Genomic DNA, 22134 nt, shown 5'->3' with positions numbered 1-22134 from the left:
AGTCCATCAAAGTCAGGTTGCATGTCTGAGGTGGAGATGCGAAGCACAGCTGCCAGATGTTCATCAGTGAGAGAGGATCTGTACCTGGACTTGGTAAACGTCATGACTGAGAATGTCTGTTCACATATGTAGGTGGATCCAAAGAGAACCAACATCTTCTGAGCATGTCTCCTAAGCGTATACTGTGCGTGTGAACGTTGACATGAAAAAAACAAAGTAAAAAAAAAAAAAAAAAATATTAAAAAAAATATATTTTTTTTATTTTTTTTTTATTTTTTTTTATTATCATGTAATCTTTCGCGGGCCGGTCAGAATCATCCCGCGGGCCGGATCCGGCCCGCGGGCCGTACAATGCCCAGGTCTGCTCTTGACAGTCTGTAGTTGTAGACACGCTGGTCATGGTCAAGCTGTCTGAAGGGGTATGGCTTCATCAGGTGTGTGTGGAGCGGAAAAGCCTCGTCTGCAATGAACATGAAAGGGGTGACTACATCTGTACCTGGCAGACTTTGGGCTGGCGGGACATTTAACTGGTTGCTGTCCAATGCCTTTTTCAGGTCACAGTGGGCATAAACACCTCCATCAGACACTCTGCCCTGGGTTCCAATATTCGCATAGAGGAAACGATAATTGGCGTCTACAACAGCCATCGGGACCACAGAGAAACGAGACTTGTAGTTCCTGAAGGTGCTCCCACTGTTGCCTGGTGGGCGGATGGTGATGTGTTTTCCATCTATGGCTCCGAGACAGTGAGGGAATTGCCAATTCTCCTGGAAGCCACTGGCCACTGCTCTCCACTCTGCCTCTGTAGTCGGTGTCTACACAAACAGACAGACAGACTGCATCAGAACAGTGACATGAATCTATCAATATTTATCTGATCTAGGTATGATTGTCCCATATGTTACATTCTAGCTGCTTCTAAATGGATCTTACCGTCAGGTGATCCTTCTTCAGGACCTGGTGCAACACCTTGCATGTCTCCTTGACAATCACACCAACAGTGCTCTGTCCAATACGGTACTGGAAGCTCAGGGAAGTGAACGACTCTCCTGTCGGCATGGAGAATGATTGTAGAATATCATTTATGTATGCGCGTCGACAAATAAATGTGCCAAACTGCAGCATATCAGAACTATTAGACTGACACATTCTATAGTTACATTCTGGTCACCGCGGATACACTGTAGCCTGAGTTCACTTGGGTTTACCCTCCACTACAACCCCTGATTATTACCTGTTGCTAAGTATCGCAGTGTGATGGACAGTCTCTCTCTGGCAGTGATCGCTCTCCTCATCTGGGTGTCTGCTTTGGAGATATAAGGAGCCACCAGCTGTAGCAGATGATCGAACTGTTCCACATCCATGCGGAGTAGACTTCTGAATCCACTTCGATCATCTGTCTAGAAGTACAACAGGCAGACTTTAATGAGTGCATTGAGAACAACACAAGCTAGCAGTGAGGTAAACAAGCTCAACATTCATTAGGAGGGTACGACACATGTAGCGTTAGCATGCTGACGTTAGTATCTAGAAGTACAACAGGCAGACATTAATGAGTGCATTGGGAACAACACAAGCTAGCAGTGATAACAAGCTCAACATTCATTAGGAGGCTACGACACATGTAGCGTTAGCATGCTGACGTTAATAACGTTACTTACCTCAAGTTCCATTTGCAGGACTGGCATTCCCAGTTGGCCTCTTTTCCCTAGCCACGACTTTGTTCTCTTTCTCTTTTTTTTAAATATAGCCGGCCTCTCTAGGCACATAATAGCCACTATGGCAAGTGTTCGCTTCCTGGACATTGGCATGTTCACAGTCTGCTTCTTCTTCGTATCACGACCGTCTTGTTTACAACTCGTCAGGTTGACGCACACTGATGACACACAGGATAACGCTTTATGATGATGCTACGCTTTATTATGACGCTACGTAGTCTGCGTCGTAGCCTACGACTCTCATCGCACAGTGTACATGCATCAGATTGATGGTCGTACCCAAGATTATTCAATTTGTGTCGCACAGTGTGGCTTGCAAGGAACTTATAAGATGCAAAATATCTCCCAGTTAAGAGCGGGCATAAGGAAAATGTTGGGTCCCGAGGCTAGACCAGTTGAGAACCACTGATTTACACAACACAATGACATCACTGATGACCATATTCAAACTAGGGATGGGCATTTTAAAGAAAAATCCAGATCGATTGATCGCATGCTATACTCGATTGATCGTGTATTACTACTCAAGAGAAAGAAAAAAAAATGTGATACTTATTTTTGTTCATTCACGTATATTATGTTTAAGGAAACCAACAAACAGTTATAATATTGCATGTGAAAAGATGTGTAAAAAAATATATATATATATATTTTTTTTTTCATAAAAATCTATAATTTCGATTTTCTTTTTCAGATATTTTTCATAGCTACGAGTAACCGATTACTCACGCCCATCCCTAATTCAAACTAAATTTACTCATTAACTGTCAAACTAAATGAACATGTGCAAAACGGTTTGGAGTGTTGAGATTATGTGCAAAATAAATCAGCATTGTTTTTGGTCAAGTGTCCCTTTAACATTTCCACCCGTTAGTCGGAGGAGAATAAATGTCATGGTATTCTTGTCAGATTTATTTTCTTTTTCTTTATTTGATCAACAAAGGTCCTGCCAACGAGCACTGGCAGGAGCCGAAGGTCTCGCCAACGGTTCTGATGGAGCGCTACAAGCGAGGAGAGACCCACGCCGTGTCTGCACTGCATCAGCTCTCCCAGGTGCTGAGCCTCCAACTGGAGCTGAAGGAGACCGTCACAACAGGTAGAGTGTGGAGAGTGGAGAGAGAGAGTGGAGAGAGAGAGTGGAGACAGAGTGGAGAGAGAGAGTGGAGGCAGAGAGTGGAGAGAGAGTGGAGGCAGAGAGAGTGGAGAGAGAGAGTGGAGAGAGAGAGAGAGTGGAGAGAGAGAGTGGAGAGAGAGAGTGGAGAGAGAGAGTGGAGAGAGAGAGTGGAGAGACAGAGTGGAGACAGAGAGTGGAGACAGAGAGTGGAGAGAGAGAGTGGAGGCAGAGAGTGGAGACAGAGTGGAGACAGAGAGTGGAGACAGAGAGTGGAGACAGAGAGTGGAGACAGAGAGTGGAGACAGAGAGTGGAGACAGAGAGTGGAGACAGAGAGTGGAGACAGAGTGGAGAGAGAGAGTGGAGGCAGAGAGTGGAGACAGAGAGTGGAGACAGAGAGTGGAGACAGTGGAGAGAGAGAGTGGAGGCAGAGAGTGGAGGCAGAGAGTGGAGACAGAGAGTGGAGACAGAGAGTGGAGACAGAGAGTGGAGACAGAGAGTGGAGACAGAGTGGAGAGAGAGAGTGGAGAGAGAGAGTGGAGACAGAGAGTGGAGACAGTGGAGAGAGAGAGTGGAGACAGAGAGTGAGTGGAGAGAGAGAGTGGAGACAGAGAGATTTTGAAAAAGCTTTTGATTCAATTTGGCACAAAGGTCTTTTCTTCAAAATTCTAGAAAGTGGTGTTGGAGGAAATACATATGACTTGATCAAATCCATGTACACAAAAAACAGATGTGCTGTTAGAATTGGCAATAAAAGAACAAATTTCTTCACCCAGGGTCGCGGAGTCCGCCAGGGGTGCAATTTAAGCCCAACATTGTTTAATATATATATAAATGAATTAGCAAAGTTATTAGAACTTTCTACTGCACCCGGTCTGACTCTGCACGATACCAATGTAAAATTACTGATGTACGCAGATGATCTGGTTCTGCTGTCAGCCACTAAAGAGGGTCTACAACAGAACCTAGACATCCTCCACCAGTTCTGCCAGACATGGTCTCTGAACGTAAACATGAAGAAGACTAAAGTCATGGTCTTTCAAAGGAGACACGAGTCTCAGAGTTCACATAATACATTTAAATTAGGCACACACATATTAGAAAACACAAAAAGCTACCCATATTTGGGATTGAAAATAAATCATAATGGTAACTTCAATATGGCTGTGAATGAACTGAAGGAGAAGGGAAGAAGGGCTTTTTATGCCATCAAAAGGAAAATTCCAATTGACATCCCAATTAGGACCTGGCTCAAAATTCTAAATTCTGTAATAAATCCAATAATATTATATGGCAGTGAAGTGTGGGGTCCATTAACTAACCAAGACTTCCCAAAATGGGAAAAACACCCATTAGAAGTACTGCATGCAGAATTGTGCAAAAACCTACTTAGGGTCCACAGACACACTGCCAATAATGCATGCAGGGCAGAACTTGGCCAATACCCCCTAATCATTCAAAAGCGAGCCATCAAATTTCACACACACCTCCAATCAAGTGACCCCCACTCCTACCACTACAAAGCCCTTCAGCGCCAAGAGATGAACCCAGATAAGAGTCCCCTCTGCCAGCTAGTCAGAAATCTCTGCCCACAAACGCTTCAGGACAGACACCAAGACATCTGGCCCAACCAAATAATCTCAAAACAAAAAGAAAATTATATAGAATATTGGAACAAATCAACCAAATCTCAAAGTAAATTAGAATTCTATTTGACCCTAGACAGAGAGTACACGGTGGCAGAATATCTGACCACTGTGAATGAGATAAAATTAAGAAAGACATTGCCACGGTACAGACTGAGTGGACATAGCCTCGCCATAGAAACAGGCCGTCACAGGCAAAACTGGCTGCCCAGAGAGGCCAGGCTGTGTTCACTTTGCCATCAGGGGGACGTTGAGACAGAACCTCACTTCCTGCTATACTGTGAGAAATACAAGGATCTAAGAGAAGTCTTCTTTGATAAAATAAATAAAATTGATGCACAGTTTATCCATCTCCCTGATCACCAGAAGCTGCTATACATGTGTGGGGAGAAAAGTCAGTGTACAGCATTAGCTGCAAAATATGTAGACTGTTGTCACAAAATAAGAGAACAAGCCCTGTAAAATGTATCTGAGTGGCCACACTTGAAAAATGACTACCCGATCGAGTGACTATTTTGTAAATTAATATGTTTCTTGTTGATTGTCCTTACTGTTATTACTAATATTATGATATTTTATTGCTTAATATATATGTTATTGTTTGTATGTTGAACTTGCTTTGGCAATAAGTATGTTAATATTTCATGCCAATAAAGCCAATTTGAGTGGAGACGGAGAGTGGAGACAGAGAGTGGAGACAGAGAGTGGAGACAGAGAGTGGAGGCAGAGAGTGGAGAGAGAGAGTGGAGACAGAGAGTGGAGAGAGAGAGTGGAGGCAGAGAGTGGAGAGAGAGAGTGGAGACAGAGAGTGGAGACAGAGAGTGGAGACAGAGAGTGGAGACAGAGAGTGGAGACAGAGAGTGGAGGCAGAGAGTGGAGACAGAGAGTGGAGACAGAGAGTGGAGACAGAGAGTGGAGACAGAGAGTGGAGAGAGAGAGTGGAGAGAGAGAGTGGAGACAGAGAGTGGAGAGAGATAGTGGAGAGAGAGAGTGGAGGCAGAGAGTGGAGACAGAGAGTGGAGACAGAGAGTGGAGAGAGAGAGTGGAGACAGAGAGTGGAGAGAGATAGTGGAGAGAGAGAGTGGAGGCAGAGAGTGGAGACAGAGAGTGGAGACAGAGAGTGGAGAGAGAGAGTGGAGACAGAGAGTGGAGACAGAGAGTGGAGAGAGAGAGTGGAGACAGAGAGTGGAGACAGAGTGGAGAGAGATAGTGGAGAGAGAGAGTGGAGGCAGAGAGTGGAGACAGAGAGTGGAGAGAGAGAGTGGAGACAGAGAGTGGAGAGAGAGAGTGGAGACAGAGAGTGGAGAGAGAGAGTGGAGAGAGAGAGTGGAGAGAGAGAGTGGAGGCAGAGAGTGGAGGCAGAGAGTGGAGAGAGAGAGTGGAGAGAGAGAGTGGAGAGAGAGAGTGGAGAGAGAGAGTGGAGAGAGAGAGTGGAGAGAGAGAGTGGAGGCAGAGAGAGTGGAGACAGAGAGTGGAGGCAGAGAGAGTGGAGACAGAGAGTGGAGGCAGAGAGTGGAGAGAGAGAGTGGAGAGAGAGAGTGGAGAGAGAGAGTGGAGAGAGAGAGTGGAGAGAGAGAGTGGAGGCAGAGAGTGGAGAGAGAGAGTGGAGAGAGAGAGTGGAGAGAGAGAGTGGAGAGAGAGAGAGTGGAGAGAGAGAGAGTGGAGAGAGAGAGAGTGGAGACAGAGAGAGTGGAGAGAGAGAGTGGAGAGAGAGAGTGGAGAGAGAGAGAGTGGAGACAGAGAGTGGAGGCAGAGAGTGGAGAGAGAGAGTGGAGAGAGAGAGTGGAGAGAGAGAGTGGGGGCAGAGAGAGTGGAGAGAGAGAGTGGAGAGAGAGAGAGTGGAGGCAGAGAGTGGAGAGAGAGAGTGGAGGCAGAGAGAGAGTGGAGAGAGAGAGTGGAGAGAGAGAGTGGAGAGAGAGAGTGGAGGCAGAGAGTGGAGAGAGTGGAGAGAGAGAGTGGAGGCAGAGAGAGTGGAGAGAGAGAGTGGAGAGAGAGAGTGGAGGCAGAGAGAGTGGAGAGAGAGAGTGGAGAGAGAGAGTGGAGAGAGAGAGTGGAGAGAGAGAGTGGAGACAGAGAGTGGAGAGAGAGAGTGGAGGCAGAGAGTGGAGAGAGAGAGTGGAGGCAGAGAGAGTGGAGACAGAGAGTGGAGAGGTGGAGAGAGAGAGTGGAGACAGAGAGTGGAGAGAGATAGTGGAGGCAGAGAGAGTGGAGAGAGGGAGTGGAGGTGGAGAGTGGAGACAGAGAGTGGAGAGAGAGAGTGGAGACAGAGAGTGGAGAGAGAGAGTGGAGAGAGAGAGAGAGTGGAGACAGAGAGTGGAGAGAGAGAGTGGAGAGAGAGAGTGGAGAGAGAGAGAGTGGAGAGAGAGAGTGGAGGCAGAGAGAGTGGAGGCAGAGAGTGTGGAGGCAGAGAGAGTGGAGAGAGAGTGGAGAGAGAGAGTGGAGAGACAGAGTGGAGGTGGAGAGAGAGAGTGGAGAGAGAGAGTGGAGGCAGAGAGTGGAGAGAGAGAGTGGAGAGAGAGAGTGGAGGCAGAGAGTGTGGAGGCAGAGAGAGTGGAGAGAGAGAGTGGAGGCATAGAGAGTGGAGAGACAGAGTGGAGGTGGAGAGAGAGAGTGGAGAGAGAGAGTGGAGGCAGAGAGTGGAGAGAGAGAGTGGAGAGAGAGAGTGGAGAGAGAGAGTGGAGAGAGAGAGTGGAGACAGAGTGGAGAGAGAGAGTGGAGAGAGAGAGAGTGGAGAGAGAGAGTGGAGACAGAGAGTGGAGAGAGAGTGGAGAGAGAGAGTGGAGACAGAGAGTGGAGAGAGAGAGTGGAGAGAGAGAGTGGAGGCAGAGAGAGTGGAGAGACAGAGTGGAGAGAGAGTGGAGAGACAGAGTGGAGAGACAGAGTGGAGAGAGAGAGTGGAGAGAGAGAGTGGAGACAGAGAGTGGAGGCAGAGAGTGGAGAGAGAGAGTGGAGAGAGGGAGTGGAGAGAGAGTGGAGGCAGAGAGTGTGGAGAGAGAGAGTGGAGAGAGAGAGTGGAGAGAGAGAGTGGAGGCAGAGAGAGTGGAGAGACAGAGTGGAGGTGGAGAGAGAGAGTGGAGAGAGAGAGTGGAGAGAGAGAGTGGAGAGAGAGTGGAGAGAGAGAGTGGAGAGAGAGAGTGGAGGCAGAGAGTGGAGAGAGAGAGTGGAGAGAGGGAGTGGAGGCAGAGAGTGGAGGCAGAGAGTGGAGAGAGAGAGTGGAGAGAGGGAGTGGAGAGAGAGTGGAGAGAGAGAGTGGAGAGAGAGAGTGGAGAGAGAGAGTGGAGAGAGAGTGGAGAGAGAGAGTGGAGAGAGAGAGTGGAGGCAGAGAGTGGAGAGAGAGAGTGGAGAGAGAGAGTGGAGACAGAGAGTGGAGAGAGAGAGTGGAGAGACAGAGTGGAGAGAGAGAGTGGAGAGAGAGAGTGGAGACAGAGAGTGGAGAGAGAGAGTGGAGAGAGAGAGTGGAGAGAGAGAGTGGAGACAGAGAGTGGAGGCAGAGAGAGTGGAGAGAGAGAGTGGAGAGAGGGAGTGGAGAGAGGGAGTGGAGAGAGGGAGTGGAGAGAGGGAGTGGAGAGAGAGTGGAGAGAGAGAGGAGAGAGAGAGTGGAGGCAGAGAGTGGAGACAGAGAGTGGAGACAGAGAGTGGAGAGAGAGAGTGGAGAGAGAGAGAGTGGAGAGACAGAGTGGAGGCAGAGAGTGGAGAGAGAGAGTGGAGGCAGAGAGAGTGGAGAGAGAGAGTGGAGAGACAGAGTGGAGAGAGAGAGTGGAGGCAGAGAGTGGAGAGAGAGAGTGGAGAGAGAGAGTGGAGACAGAGAGTGGAGGCAGAGAGTGGAGAGAGAGAGTGGAGAGAGAGTGGAGAGAGAGAGTGGAGGCAGAGAGTGGAGGCAGAGAGTGGAGACAGAGAGAGTGGAGAGAGAGAGTGGAGACAGAGAGAGTGGAGAGAGAGAGTGGAGAGAGAGAGTGGAGAGAGAGAGTGGAGAGAGATAGTGGAGAGAGAGAGTGGAGAGAGGGAGTGGAGAGAGAGTGGAGGCAGAGAGTGGAGAGAGAGAGTGGAGAGAGAGTGGAGAGAGAGAGTGGAGGCAGAGAGAGTGGAGAGAGAGAGTGGAGAGAGAGAGAGTGGAGAGAGGGAGTGGAGAGAGAGTGGAGAGAGAGAGTGGAGAGAGAGAGTGGAGGCAGAGAGAGTGGAGAGAGGGAGTGGAGAGAGAGTGGAGAGAGAGAGTGGAGGCAGAGAGAGTGGAGAGAGGGAGTGGAGAGAGAGTGGAGAGAGAGAGTGGAGAGAGAGAGTGGAGAGAGAGAGTGGAGAGAGAGAGAGTGGAGAGAGAGAGTGGAGGCAGAGAGTGGAGAGAGAGAGTGGAGGCAGAGAGAGTGGAGAGAGGGAGTGGAGAGAGAGAGTGGAGAGAGAGAGTGGAGAGAGAGAGTGGAGGCAGAGAGTGGAGGCAGAGAGTGGAGGCAGAGAGTGGAGGCAGAGAGTGGAGGCAGAGAGAGTGGAGAGAGAGAGTGGAGAGAGGGAGTGGAGAGAGGGAGTGGAGAGAGGGAGTGGAGAGAGGGAGTGGAGAGAGGGAGTGGAGAGAGAGTGGAGAGAGAGAGGAGAGAGAGAGTGGAGGCAGAGAGTGGAGACAGAGAGTGGAGACAGAGAGTGGAGAGAGAGAGTGGAGAGAGAGAGAGTGGAGAGACAGAGTGGAGGCAGAGAGTGGAGAGAGAGAGTGGAGGCAGAGAGAGTGGAGAGAGAGAGTGGAGAGACAGAGTGGAGAGAGAGAGTGGAGGCAGAGAGTGGAGAGAGAGAGTGGAGAGAGAGAGTGGAGACAGAGAGTGGAGGCAGAGAGTGGAGAGAGAGAGTGGAGAGAGAGTGGAGGCAGAGAGTGGAGGCAGAGAGTGGAGGCAGAGAGAGGAGACAGAGAGAGTGGAGAGAGAGAGTGGAGACAGAGAGAGTGGAGAGAGAGAGTGGAGAGAGAGAGAGAGTGGAGAGAGAGAGAGTGGAGAGAGAGAGAGTGGAGGCAGAGAGTGGAGAGAGAGTGGAGAGAGAGAGTGCAGAGAGAGTGGAGAGAGGGAGTGGAGAGAGAGAGTGGAGAGAGAGAGTGGAGGCAGAGAGTGGAGAGAGAGAGTGGAGGCAGAGAGTGGAGAGAGAGAGTGGAGGCAGAGAGAGTGGAGACAGAGAGTGGAGAGGTGGAGAGAGAGAGTGGAGACAGAGAGTGGAGAGAGATAGTGGAGGCAGAGAGAGTGGAGAGAGGGAGTGGAGGTGGAGACAGAGAGTGGAGGCAGAGAGTGGAGAGAGAGAGTGGAGGTGGAGAGAGAGAGTGGAGACAGAGAGTGGAGAGAGAGTGGAGAGAGAGAGTGGAGAGAGAGTGGAGGCAGAGAGTGGAGAGAGATAGTGGAGGCAGAGAGAGTGGAGAGAGGGAGTGGAGAGAGAGAGTGGAGAGAGAGTGGAGGCAGAGAGTGGAGAGAGATAGTGGAGGCAGAGAGTGGAGAGAGATAGTGGAGAGAGAGAGAGTGGAGAGAGGGAGTGGAGAGAGAGAGTGGAGAGAGAGTGGAGGCAGAGAGTGGAGAGAGAGAGTGGAGGCAGAGAGTGGAGAGAGAGAGTGGAGAGAGAGAGTGGAGAGAGAGTGGAGGCAGAGAGTGGAGAGAGATAGTGGAGGCAGAGAGTGGAGAGAGATAGTGGAGAGAGAGAGAGTGGAGGCAGAGAGTGGAGAGAGAGTGGAGAGAGAGAGTGGAGAGAGAGTGGAGGCAGAGAGTGGAGGCAGAGAGTGGAGAGAGATAGTGGAGGCAGAGAGAGTGGAGAGAGAGTGGAGAGAGAGTGGAGAGAGAGAGTGGAGACAGAGAGAGTGGAGAGAGAGTGGAGAGAGAGAGTGGAGAGAGAGAGAGTGGAGAGAGAGTGGAGAGAGAGTGTAGAGAGAGAGTGGAGAGAGAGGGAGTGGAGACAGAGTGGAGACAGAGAGTGGAGGCAGAGAGTGGAGAGAGAGAGTGGAGAGAGGGAGTGGAGAGAGAGTGGAGAGAGGGAGTGGAGAGAGGGAGTGGAGAGAGAGTGGAGAGAGGGAGTGGAGAGAGGGAGTGGAGAGAGAGTGGAGAGAGAGAGTGGAGACAGAGTGGAGACAGAGTGGAGACAGAGTGGAGACAGAGTGGAGACAGAGAGTGGAGAGAGAGAGTGGAGACAGAGTGGAGACAGAGTGGAGACAGAGAGTGGAGACAGAGAGTGGAGGCAGAGAGTGGAGAGAGAGAGTGGAGAGAGAGAGTGCATGATCATGTATAAATGTAATTAAGTTAAAATATCAACATTATCTGGCCATCCTCAGTAAATACTATCAAACTCCTCATCTGGTCTGGGACGCACACACGCAGGCGGCTCTGTTGTGCATATTTTTAAATACAATATATTAGGGGTGTAACGATGCATCGATTAATTGAAATGCTAATATATATATATGAGGCGTGCGCCAATTCTTTTTTTTTTGGTTACCGCCCGCTAGGGATGGGTACCGAATTCGGTACTTTTGAGGTACCGAACCGAAACACGTCGGTACTACCTAGGGATGCACCGATATGAAAATTTGCCACAGATACCGATACCGATTGTTCAACTAACACAATCGGCCGATACCGATACCGATTCCGATATTTGTGGCAACAATTATTTTTAAAATATCTTTAAATTTAATTTTTTTTTGTAATATATATATATATTTTTTTATGAAACTACTGTATATTTGTGTTACAAATTGTGCTCACCGATATGAACATAGGCCTCTTTACTTACTTAAAAAAAGGAAACATCAAGAAATAGCACTATCTCTCTCAGTATGTTCTGCAGGGCTGCAGCTAGATACTAGTTCTCCCAGCATGGTCTACCTGCTGGGCTGCAGCTGGATACTATTGTCTCAACCAATGACATTTTGATTGACAGTCGATTCTGCCAATTACGTCACACACCGCTTGCACCCGCCTCTGCTGTTACCACCAATCCGCAAGCACGTATACATTTTTTACTTCGGCTTTTGTCCGCCATTGATTTTGAGTTGACGAGAGCTTTTCTACAACAACAACAATGGCGGCGCGGCTGACGTTTAGCTTTTAGCTCCGCAGGATGACTTAAATGAGGCATAATGATTTTACTGCAACTAATGTTATAATAAAACAAAGCCTTTCTATACATGTGTCTGAGTGAAAACGTTATTAACAGATTGCAGAATGGGTAAAACTCAGGGCTCTGTGAGCAACGGAAGGAACTGAGCTAGTATGAACGCTTGCTACGTTTGGGTAAATAATATGCTGATGTTATTGAACGTGTAACACTAACTATATAACGTTAATGCCACAAAACGAATGCCTTGTTAATCATAAGTAGTAACTTTGATGCAGTAGCTTGTGTGTGTGTGTGTGTGGGGGGGGGGGGGGGGGGGGCGTTGTGCAGGTCGCGAGTGAACTTTATTTTGTCTTGACGCTACACAAATTGATGGACATTTATCGGCTACTGCCATCGGCACATTCGAGCATTGCAGTCAACAAGGCACTTATCGGCCGATACCGATACCCGACCGATACATCGGTGCACCCCTAGTACTACCGAGTATCGATTCATTTTATTTTTTATTTTTTTCATGTCAACGTTCACACGCACAATATATGCTTACCTAGGATTTGACTTGATTCAACAACAAAGCAGTCAGAGCAATGACAAGCCGAAAACTGTCGAAATTGTAGTTATTTGAAGTTTGGATTTTTTTTCACGACTGAGGTAGGTCAATTAAATTTCTTGAGACTAAAGTACCGAAAAAAGGTACCGTTGGGTACCGGTATCGATTCACAGGTACCGGTACCGTATCGGTTCAAATGTGAAAGGTACCCATCCCTACCGCCCGCGGACCCCCGAGGATCTAGCTCCTCAATCATTTGGCGATCTCGAGAATTATTGGACAGGGTTGTAACCAGTGAGTGTGGCTTTCCAATGATACCCCACGTGGGGATGTGCAAATCAGGGATCTAGGTGAAAAGTCACAAGCGAAAACGGGTAGTTAAATATTCGTAGAATGCATTGGAGTCTATGAGAAAATGGAAACCCGCAGACCTTTTTTTTCTCACATTTTACCAAAATCGCTCCTAATCACTCATTTCTGAATGGATTCTTATGAAATTTGGACATGTACTACACAAGACTCTGACTATGGACCCAGTGTGTTTTCTCAGCCATACCAATTATTTTGGATATTGCAACTACTACAGAAAAACGTCAGTACACAAGTTCAAGTTCAGACCTATGTTACTCTATTTCATTAGCACAAAAAAAAGCAGGGACTTATTTCGGGTAGCAAAATGTGACCAAATAGGCTGCACTCTGGAGCCCTCCTGTAACGTGTTCACACACGTGCTGTTGTTGCTGCCAGATGGTCTGTTTTCACATCTCTCGTGATGATCTCGTGTGAATCCACTTGGGCTTGGGATTTTCAAAATAAGGGTATTGATATGAACAGATCTATTTACGTTGCACTTGCATCGATCCTATTGGATCATTGATAATTAGATTGATGTATCGTCCCACCCCTAATACACACACACACACTAGGGTTGCACGGTATACCGGTATTGGTATAGTACCCGCGGTACTAGATGCTATATTATGTTATTATGTTATTTGATACTATCTTGTCTAGCACAGTCTCTGGAGCGTAACAGTAAGAAGCATTTTGTATGAAAGTATTCTGTACTTCTGTATGACAACTATTAAAGAACTTGAACTTGAACTTGAACTTGAGTGTTTGAAATTATACTATACTGCGTTTGGGGGAAAACGGTACTTTTAAAAAAAACATTTATGTATTCATTTATGCATGCGAATGCCTTCCTATTGGAGCACAGCGCTGCTGTCATTGGTGACGTTGCGCTAGTTTACCGGAAGCAACCTTCTGGAATGAAGAACAACAAACTAGTTGGGACGGAAGCTGGCATGGCTCGTCCGGCGAGTGTTGGCATCGGTGGCACGACTGCAGTGCTGATGGGGGCTGCTGTGGCGCGCAGCGTTGGTTGTCGTGGCCATCGGCAGTCGCGGTGAGGATCTTTGTTGATTGGCGTTGGCTGGCTGGCTTTGGCTCGAGTTGTGGTTGGCTAGCTGTGTGGGCTAACGACGTTAGCCGAGTTTACTCTGGCAGCGTGTGCTGGCTAGCTGAGTGGGCTAACGTTAGCCCAGTTTACTCTGGCAGCGTGTGCTGACTGGCTGTGTGGGCTAACGTTAGCCGAGTTTACTCTGGCAGCGTGTGCTGACTGGCTGTGTGGGCTAACGTTAGCCGAGTTCACTCTGGCAGCGTGTGCTGACTGGCACATTCAGCATGGGGGGAACTCGGCTGGCGTTGGCTTGTGTAGCTGGCGAGCTGTAGTTCTGGTTGGGGCTGGCTAGCTGGTGTTGGCTTGTGTAGCTGGCGAGCTGTAGTTCTGGTTGGGGCTGGCTAGCTGGTGTTGGCTTGTGTAGCTGGCGAGCTGTAGTTCTGGTTGGGGCTGGCTAGCTGGTGTTGGCTTGTGTAGCTGGCGAGCTGTAGTTCTGGTTGGGGCTGGCTAGCTGGTGTTGGCTTGTGTAGCTGGCGAGCTGTAGTCCTGGTTGGGGCTGGCTAGCTGGCCAGCTGTAGTCCTGGTTGGGGCTGGCTAGCTGGCCAGCTGTAGTCCTAGTTGGGGCTGGCTAGCTGGCGTTGATCAGTGGGGATCCTCGCTGCGATTGTCGATGGTTGTGGTGGCTGGCGTTGCGTGCTGCGGTGGCTCCTGTCGGTGCTGTGGTCGTGCCGTTGGTGCCAACGTTCGTTGGATGGGCTATGCTGGCTCTCGTGACTACAGCATTAGAAAATGTCCACAATGCTATTCGCAAGAATAGAAAATAAATTGAAAAGCCTAATAATAAGCTATACAGAGCCTAAACTGCTGTGCTGAAAGCTAGTAAACACAGCATCTCTATGGCTTAGTCACAAACGTGATTTATACAGAGACATTTGACAATTGCCCATTAATGGTTCATACATACTGTATAAAGACAACGGAAATCTATTTTATTTTTGTTAAACAGCCTACAATATGACATAACCTAGTTCTAGATTATGATAGGCTATAATCAGTCTCACTCATCAAAATGTTTTCTAGGTAACTTATGGTATCTCAAACTAATTAGGCCCTCTGCTATGACAAATGTATAATAATAATAATAATAATAATAATAATAATTTGGGCTGTCTTAAATACTTCGAAGCTTCGTTCGATGGCACAAGCTTCGAACATAAAAAAAAAATCGAAGTTTAAATTTTATTTAAATTTTTTACTTCGATATTTGTGTGTGTGTGCATGGGGCCATTGGGTGGGGCCGGGGGGCAAATACACTGGAGGAAAGTAACCCAGCTCAGCACTGCCCAAATTATATCATCACTATTGCCTGTTTGAAGGATATCATCCTCAAACACATATACACCTACATGCCTTGTAGAATTACACACGTAAGAAAGAAAGATACTGGGATGAATAAACAAAATAGGAAATCAAATGTAGAAATGCATGCAATACATAAATAAATATGAATCTCCATATATGAAATAGAACATTTAGATAAGGTGCTACTGAGATGTTTTGGTGAGTTCTTTGTTTTTTTGTGGAAGTTGCCCTTCTTAAAAATGCATGAACATTCACTGATAATTGGTCTGTAGTGGAGTCTACAAGGTCTACATTGCCGGACCATGTAGAATCCGGACCTTGTAGACTCACATAATTCTGTGCATAGTTTAGTCTACACAGGCCATATTTCAAATAATCTAAATCTTACTTCATTCATTTTAAACATTCTTGATTTGGGGGATTGGTAGTTCCCATGAAATCTGAAGTTGTTCAAACGACAACAGCGATCCACCTTGAATTAAATCACACAGCCGAGTGAAACCTTGTTGGCTCAGTCACGAAAGGGGCTACTTAATTAATTAATCCAACCCACTTTATTTATAGAGCACATTTAAAAACAACAACGTTTACCAAAGTGCTGTACAAGTCCCACAACATGATAAAAATTAAAAATATTAAAAAAAAAAATTATTTCTTTTTTTCTTTCTTTCGAAGCTTCGAATTAAAATCGAAGCTCGGCCCCGAAGCTTCGATTGCCAAAAAAAGCTTTGAAGGTCAGCCCTAGTTATTTTATAGTTCATTAATATCTTACATCCAGCTCCTCTGGTCAACCATAGGTCTCCCCCAATCTGGAATGTGGCTGTGGGGTCCGGTGACCAAGCCAGGCCAGGCACCCAGAAATACTTTGACCTGATGACCTGTGTGACCTGATGACCAGTGCCTCCGGCCACAAGCCACTGAGGAGGAGCAGACCTGAACATCGCCAGACCTTATATGCCAAGCCTGTCGGATCATCCATTATTAACCAGTGGCTCGCTAAATTTGGAACTCCCACATAGTATATAATGCCATGGTTGTGTCGTCATTCTAGAGCCATTGCCCGTGGAGGGCTCTGGACTCCAGGACTGTTCCTCGTTCTCCATCGATTGAATTCACCTTTGTCTCCTGAATCTCTGTCCAGCTGGCTCATACATATCAATCCAAAGGACTCAGTTTTTGGTACTATCAGAGTAAAGACCCTAACCATGTCACAACAGCAGTCATAGTGTATATTTTCAGCAATACGTTTGTTTACCAATAGGTTAATGTCGCAATGAATTGGGAGCAATTCCCAGCAGCCCATTGCTGAAATAATGTAGTAGAAAAACACGGATATATTATTTATATTCTTCCGTTGATCCAGGCAACGTTCCAGGCCTGTTCTTTGCCTTCTGCGCGGTGGTGGACGGAGTGGTGTACAAGACGGGGATGGGGGTCACCAAGAAGCTGGCCAGACTCCAGGCTGCTGAGCTCGCCCTGGAGGCTCTGCTGCCCACGCTGGGGTGCGAGGCGCTGGGTCCAGAGGCAGCAGGTGAGTCTTCCAGTACGGCTGTTTCCCCGAAGCCTCTTTTTGGGCTTCGAACTTCGTCAGGGTTTTTCCAACGGACGTTCGAACCTTAGTTTTTAATAAATAAATAATCTAAAAAAAAAAACGAATTTTTTTTTTATATAAAAAAAGATTTATAAAATATCCTCAAACTAAATCCTCAATTTGAATAAAGTGATTAATCTGATTAAATTAGTCTTTTTTTATTTTTTATTAAATCAACTTTCTTTAACACATTCGGGGCCATTCACGTATATATATATACGTGATTGGGAGCCAGCGCTTGACGGCCAATCACGTATATATACGTTTTTAACTCGTTATTTCTTTTATTCGCTATTGCCATCATTATTCATCGAGGCACCTTGTGCCTGCTGTTCTGAGTGTGACAATACCGCCCCCTAACGCTTTGTGGCCGGTATTGCACTCCATTAGAAACAATGTGGTTTGTTTTCTGGGCTGAGCCGTGCGGGCGGGGTTTAAATACTCCGGCGAGCCAAGCTGTCACCACCATACATCTACGAGGCTGCCCCCCCCCTCGTTCATATGCAATGCTGGAGAACGTGGCACGGACCTCCGCGCCCAGTACTTCAAATGACGATCAGATAATTGGATTATTTCTTTTGCATTACATCAGAGACCGGGTAAGAACACTATATATCCAAGCTTACGTTGATCTGATATTTTTTTCTCCCGCGATTGAAGCTGTGTGTGCGGTTTACCGTTGGTGGCAAGATCGCCGGTCTAAACCACATGAGGAAGGATAATAACGATAATCTAGCATTGATTTCAGGATGATTAGATAATCAGGCGAAAACTGACAACGTGATAAGTGGATTTCACTAAAACGCTATTATCGCGTCTTTTCCTGGAATTACTCAGAAGCACCCAAACTATACTTGTATTCAAAACGGAAATGTACGGATGAAAAAACAATCTGTTTTGTGCATGTTGACTGGAAGCAACTCACTGACAATCGACAGGTGTATTACATCCATAGCTATAATATAAAATATATTTTAAGCACTCGCAAGTGAACAAAGCGCCCCATTGACTTACATCGCTGGCGTTCTACCCATAAGGTTAAGATAAGATAAGATAAGATATTACTTTATTAATCCCCTTGGGGAAATTCCAATGACACACACATACAGCTCAAAGTCTCATTAATAATAACACATCACAATCATTACATTTTTACAGTAACAACGGCACAGCATAAATTCAACAGACATGTACATTTGTTGACACATGTCATCTACAGAAGGCCTGAGACGCTGTATGCGATAGTCGGCAGCAACAACACTAAGTAGTAAAACAAGGCATCGTGCACCAGGTGGAGGGAGGGAGGGGAGGGATGGGGGAGGCTGGGGGACAGGAATTGGGTTATGAAACAGTCTTAGGGCCCCCCCTCCACGCGCGTAGGAGGCAGCCATCCTAGATAAGGCATCAGCACGCCAGGCATACTCGCAGGAGGGAGGGGGGCCTCATCAATCTTATCGCTTCCAGACAGTACAGCTCGTCTCCTTTCCCAGAATCACCTCACCGGAGTCGCTCCCCCGCGTTGACCCTGGCCTTGGTCTGGTTCCACAGCAGAAAAGGATAAGGGGGGGGGGGGTGATACATGCAGCTCGAGGCAGATATGCCGCATATGGTCAGAATTTGGTCAATTTAGTTTAATCATCGTCACCATCATCGTACCTATTAGCACGGTACAGTGGCATCTTAATTTTCACGTCCCTAATTTCCGACGTGATGTCCAGAATGGCCTGAGACCGCGACAGTTCCTCTGCATGGTTAGAAGCAAGTCTCTCAAGAATAGTCTTCAAGCACGATTGTTCGTCTACATGGTAGATTTCGCCCCGTTCCAAATGGTCTTGGAGCTCAGTTGTTCATCACCGCGCAGGGTACTGAGGTCAGCGATCTTTTTAAACAGTTCCATTTGGTTGTCCTTGATCCCGGCCATATCCCTGGCCAGGGGAATCAACTTCTTCCGAATTAGATTCAGACAGTACCAGATCCAACAGCTGACGGAGCCCAAGCCGAGCAGCATGACAATTAGAAGATATAAGTCCTCAACGTCGTTTATCTCCAGCGGGAAAAAGCATATCGCGAGCCAGGTCCCGTATGAATTTATGGTGTATCCCGCCTGATAGCTCCCAAGAGGGCATAATGGGTCATCCGCATTCTGCCTCCTTGTCGAGAATATGCGATCAATCGCTGTAAAAGCCCAGCTTATTAGATAACATATTACGGTCAAAAGTCGAGTCGAGTTGAGGATTCTGTTGTAAAAAGAAAAAGAAGAAAAAGGTCAAAAACGTCCGAGCGTCTCTAGCGAGGGCAGATCCAGTCTCTGGGGAAAGGAGCTGTAAGGGCTGGTACGGACGTCTCCAAGCGGATAAGAGAGAGGCCTTGAGGTGTTCTCTGGGGGTGGGAGAGGAGATAAAAACAGCGACCCCTGGCCGTGAATGTGTTTAACACATTGGCCGCCATGCATTGTATCAAGCTGAAAATAACGTGAGATTCCTCTTACCGTTCGACGATGAGACTGGAGGAAAAATATTCCAATTATTTGACGTCGATCTGCTAGATCCATTTCCCGTTTGTATGACGCAATAAACGCCGAAATCATATTGATTATTGCGTTTCGAAAGCGATCCCAATGCACTCGATTGTGTATCTAGACCCACGTTACAATATATCTCTGGCAGAGGAATTTCCCTGATGCACCGAGCGCCACTTCCGGTTTGGCGTGGAGTGTAACTCGCCCGAAATCCACCAGGCGGCGGTATTGAGGCGTTGCAATATCAGAACAGGGTCCAGCTGCGTCCCCGGAGGGAGGCTGGATGAATTATGAATGCCATTTACATGCTCCCCCTCGGTCAGATCTATAGTGATCTGGGTCAAATAGCTGTGGTCAAAGATGGCAGCGTCACATAGTAACGAGGAAAAGGGGTGGGCCTGTCGTTGCTATGACGAAGATCATATAACTAAGGTTTCTTCCGGGTAAGATCAGACTAAGAAACGAATCCCACAGAAGAGAAGAACCATCAGAGACTTTTCATCCCTCCCTCACCCTCGCCGGGGGGGGGGGGGGGGGGGGGGGGGATGACACATCATCATTAGCTTCGGCTAACGGGAGAAGGGTTTTGGCTAACGACAAGGCCTTAGCCAACATTGGACTGAACAGCAGAAGAGACGATGGCAAGGACAATACAATCTGATCACATCTGATCTGAGGCTCTTGTTTATGTAATAAACAACGTTTTCAAGAAAGGTATTACGCGGCCCAGTGTCGAATTCTTATGCTTACGGATCGCATTAAAGGGGGATGACAAAGATTGTACAGCCAGTATGTAGGACAGAGAGAAATAAACACAACGCAGACACTACACGACGACAACGATGCAGAGGTGATACTGGCTGATTGATCGAAATCTAACACACAGAAGAAGAGCTCTCTGCAGGTATATAACCACAGAAGAAGAGCTCTCTGTAGGTATTAGGGCTGTCTTAAATACTTCGAAGCTTCGTTCGATGGGCATGGGATTCGAATATGAAAATAAAATTCGATTATGTAAAAAATATATATGATTTTTTATTTAATTTTTTTTTCAAAATCAACTCTGCCTCTCTTTGTTAACTACAACAAGCAATGCGGTTTGTTATTAACACTTTAATCGCCGAAAACGCTGAAACATGTCTTTCCCCGCCATGCTCATTCTGCCAAAGAAGCTGGACAGCGTCTTTGATATCAATATTTCAAAAATCTGTGATCGAAATCATATTTCTCCCCCGGAGACATGATATGTACTGTTGAACCCCACTCAACTCTCCAACGGTTCAAGAGCGCCATCTGGTGGCCGATCGGCAGATCGCCCAAACAGGAAGTGATGTGGATGAAGTGGTGCTCACCCATATTTCGTCCGGGCACTCGCTATCGTTAGAGGGACTCCATCTTGACACACTGAACATCGATCGGTGCAAATAACTCGATAAACAACATGATTTGGACGTATATATTATTATACAACCTGGAAATGGATCGGGTATTTCTACATCCCATAATAGGCAAATGTCTGTTCCACGCTCATCGCCCAACGGCTCGAGGAAGATACGGTGAGTTTCAGCGTTTTTTTTCAATGTGATACTAATGCGATACTAACTGCTCTAATGATCATATCACCCACACTAGATGCATCATATAACGTTGGCCACGGAATTATAAACGACCCCCCCCCCCATCCGGTCATCATCAGATCATACTTAGTAACTTCTAGAAGTACGTCCAGTTGAAATTTGTTATCTCGTGCCGATTGCTATCAAACTGTATTTCATCATCAATATAATGCATTTGGGGCTATAAATCAAGTTCTGGAGAAAGCTGCAGAAAACGATAAAAACATACTTATACTTTAGACCGTATTTTAGTATGAATAAAAAAGTATAACGTTGCCACACCCTGAACAATAGATATAGGATGTTGAATGGGCCATAGTAATGTCAATTTAGCAATACAATTCATAGCCCTGCAAAGAAGGGGAACTTCTCCATGTTAAATAGGGCTGGCGAAAGATGGTAAATTATGAATTTAACCCTGGCGATCAAAGTGTTAAGATGAGGTCGGACTCGGCACTGACAGATTTGTGTTCATTGTGCTGCTTTTATAAAGCCTCAAATGATGGCTTACAATATTTCATGAAATCAAAGTGTTTAGTTTGTCTAAGATTTAAAAAGGTTTAAACTTTACAGCACTGGCAAAGTTGAACAAAGTGCTGTACAAGTCCTACAACATAAAAAAAATATAAATATGAATAATTCTTTAAAAAAAAAAAAAAAAAAAAAAAAAAAAATCGAAGCTTCGAATTCCAAAAGTAAAATCGAAGGTCAGCCCTAGTAGGTATATACAGTATATAACTACAGAGGAGCTCTCTGCAGTATACAGTATATAACTCAAAACCCTGTACTTTTCAGATGGCCCTCCGCTCCTGCCAGTCAGAGAGGGAGTTAATGAGTCCTCACGCTCTGAAGTGCATCCTGGGAGAGCTGTCCATGGTAACTCTCTCTCACTCACTGTCTCTGTCTCTCACTCTCTCACTCTCTCTCTCACTCTGTCTCTCACTCTCTGTCTCTCTCACTCTCTCTGTCTCACTCTCTCTCACTCTCTGTCTCTCACTCTGTCTCTCACTCTCTCTCTCGCTCTGTCTCTCACTCTCTGTCTCTCACTCTCGTTCTCTCACTCTCGCTCTCTGTCTTTCACTCTCACTCTCGTTCTCTCACTCTCGCTCTCTCACTCCCCCTCTCACTCTCTCACTCTCACTCTCTCTCTCTCTCTCTCTCTCTCTCTCTCTCTCTCTTCCCAGCTAAATTCACCAGATTTCTCCTGTCACCAGATTCCTCCTGTTTGCTACATCAAAGAAACACAGTGTTATATTAGTCACTTCAGGGGACGGCGGGTGGGTCTACGACATAATCCTGAAGATATACAATGGTGTGTAATGGTCCTCTCCTCCTCCCCCCTCAGAGCGTAAGAACCCCAGGCTGGAGCAGATCGGGCTGGCAGTCAGGGAGCAGCTCTCAGCGCTGATGGGCAGCCACCCCGAGTTCTCTGCCTGCTCCGTCTCCACGGCAGCCTTCATCTCTCAGTCCTGTGAGCTCACACCTGTGTTCTCTCTCGCTCTCTCTCTCTCTCGCTTTCTCTTATTCCTCTGGTCTAAGACAGCACAACAT

The 22134-nt window shown here is 46.9% G+C and overlaps 1 protein-coding gene across 1 annotated transcript in view; it reads left to right on the top strand.

Moving 5' to 3' along the window:
* Positions 1–1779: 1779 nt before the first annotated feature.
* The window catches only part of adad1 (adenosine deaminase domain containing 1 (testis-specific)), a gene marked incomplete at both ends in the record, with an annotated part of 68788 nt that continues 48433 nt past the window's right edge, over positions 1780–22134 (top strand). Inside the window, 4 exons of the mRNA XM_084338891.1 lie at positions 1780–1807; positions 2662–2814; positions 16222–16389; positions 21929–22054. Of these exons, the coding sequence (XP_084195017.1) occupies positions 1780–1807; positions 2662–2814; positions 16222–16389; positions 21929–22054 (475 nt within the window). The remainder of the gene's footprint in view (positions 1808–2661; positions 2815–16221; positions 16390–21928; positions 22055–22134) is intronic.

The sequence above is a fragment of the Notolepis coatsorum genome, assembly GCF_963971535.1.
Source record: "Notolepis coatsorum genome assembly, contig: SCAFFOLD_58, whole genome shotgun sequence".
NCBI classification, from domain to species: Eukaryota; Metazoa; Chordata; class Actinopteri; order Aulopiformes; family Paralepididae; genus Notolepis; species Notolepis coatsorum.
This window is presented reverse-complemented; position numbering and strand designations above follow the sequence as displayed.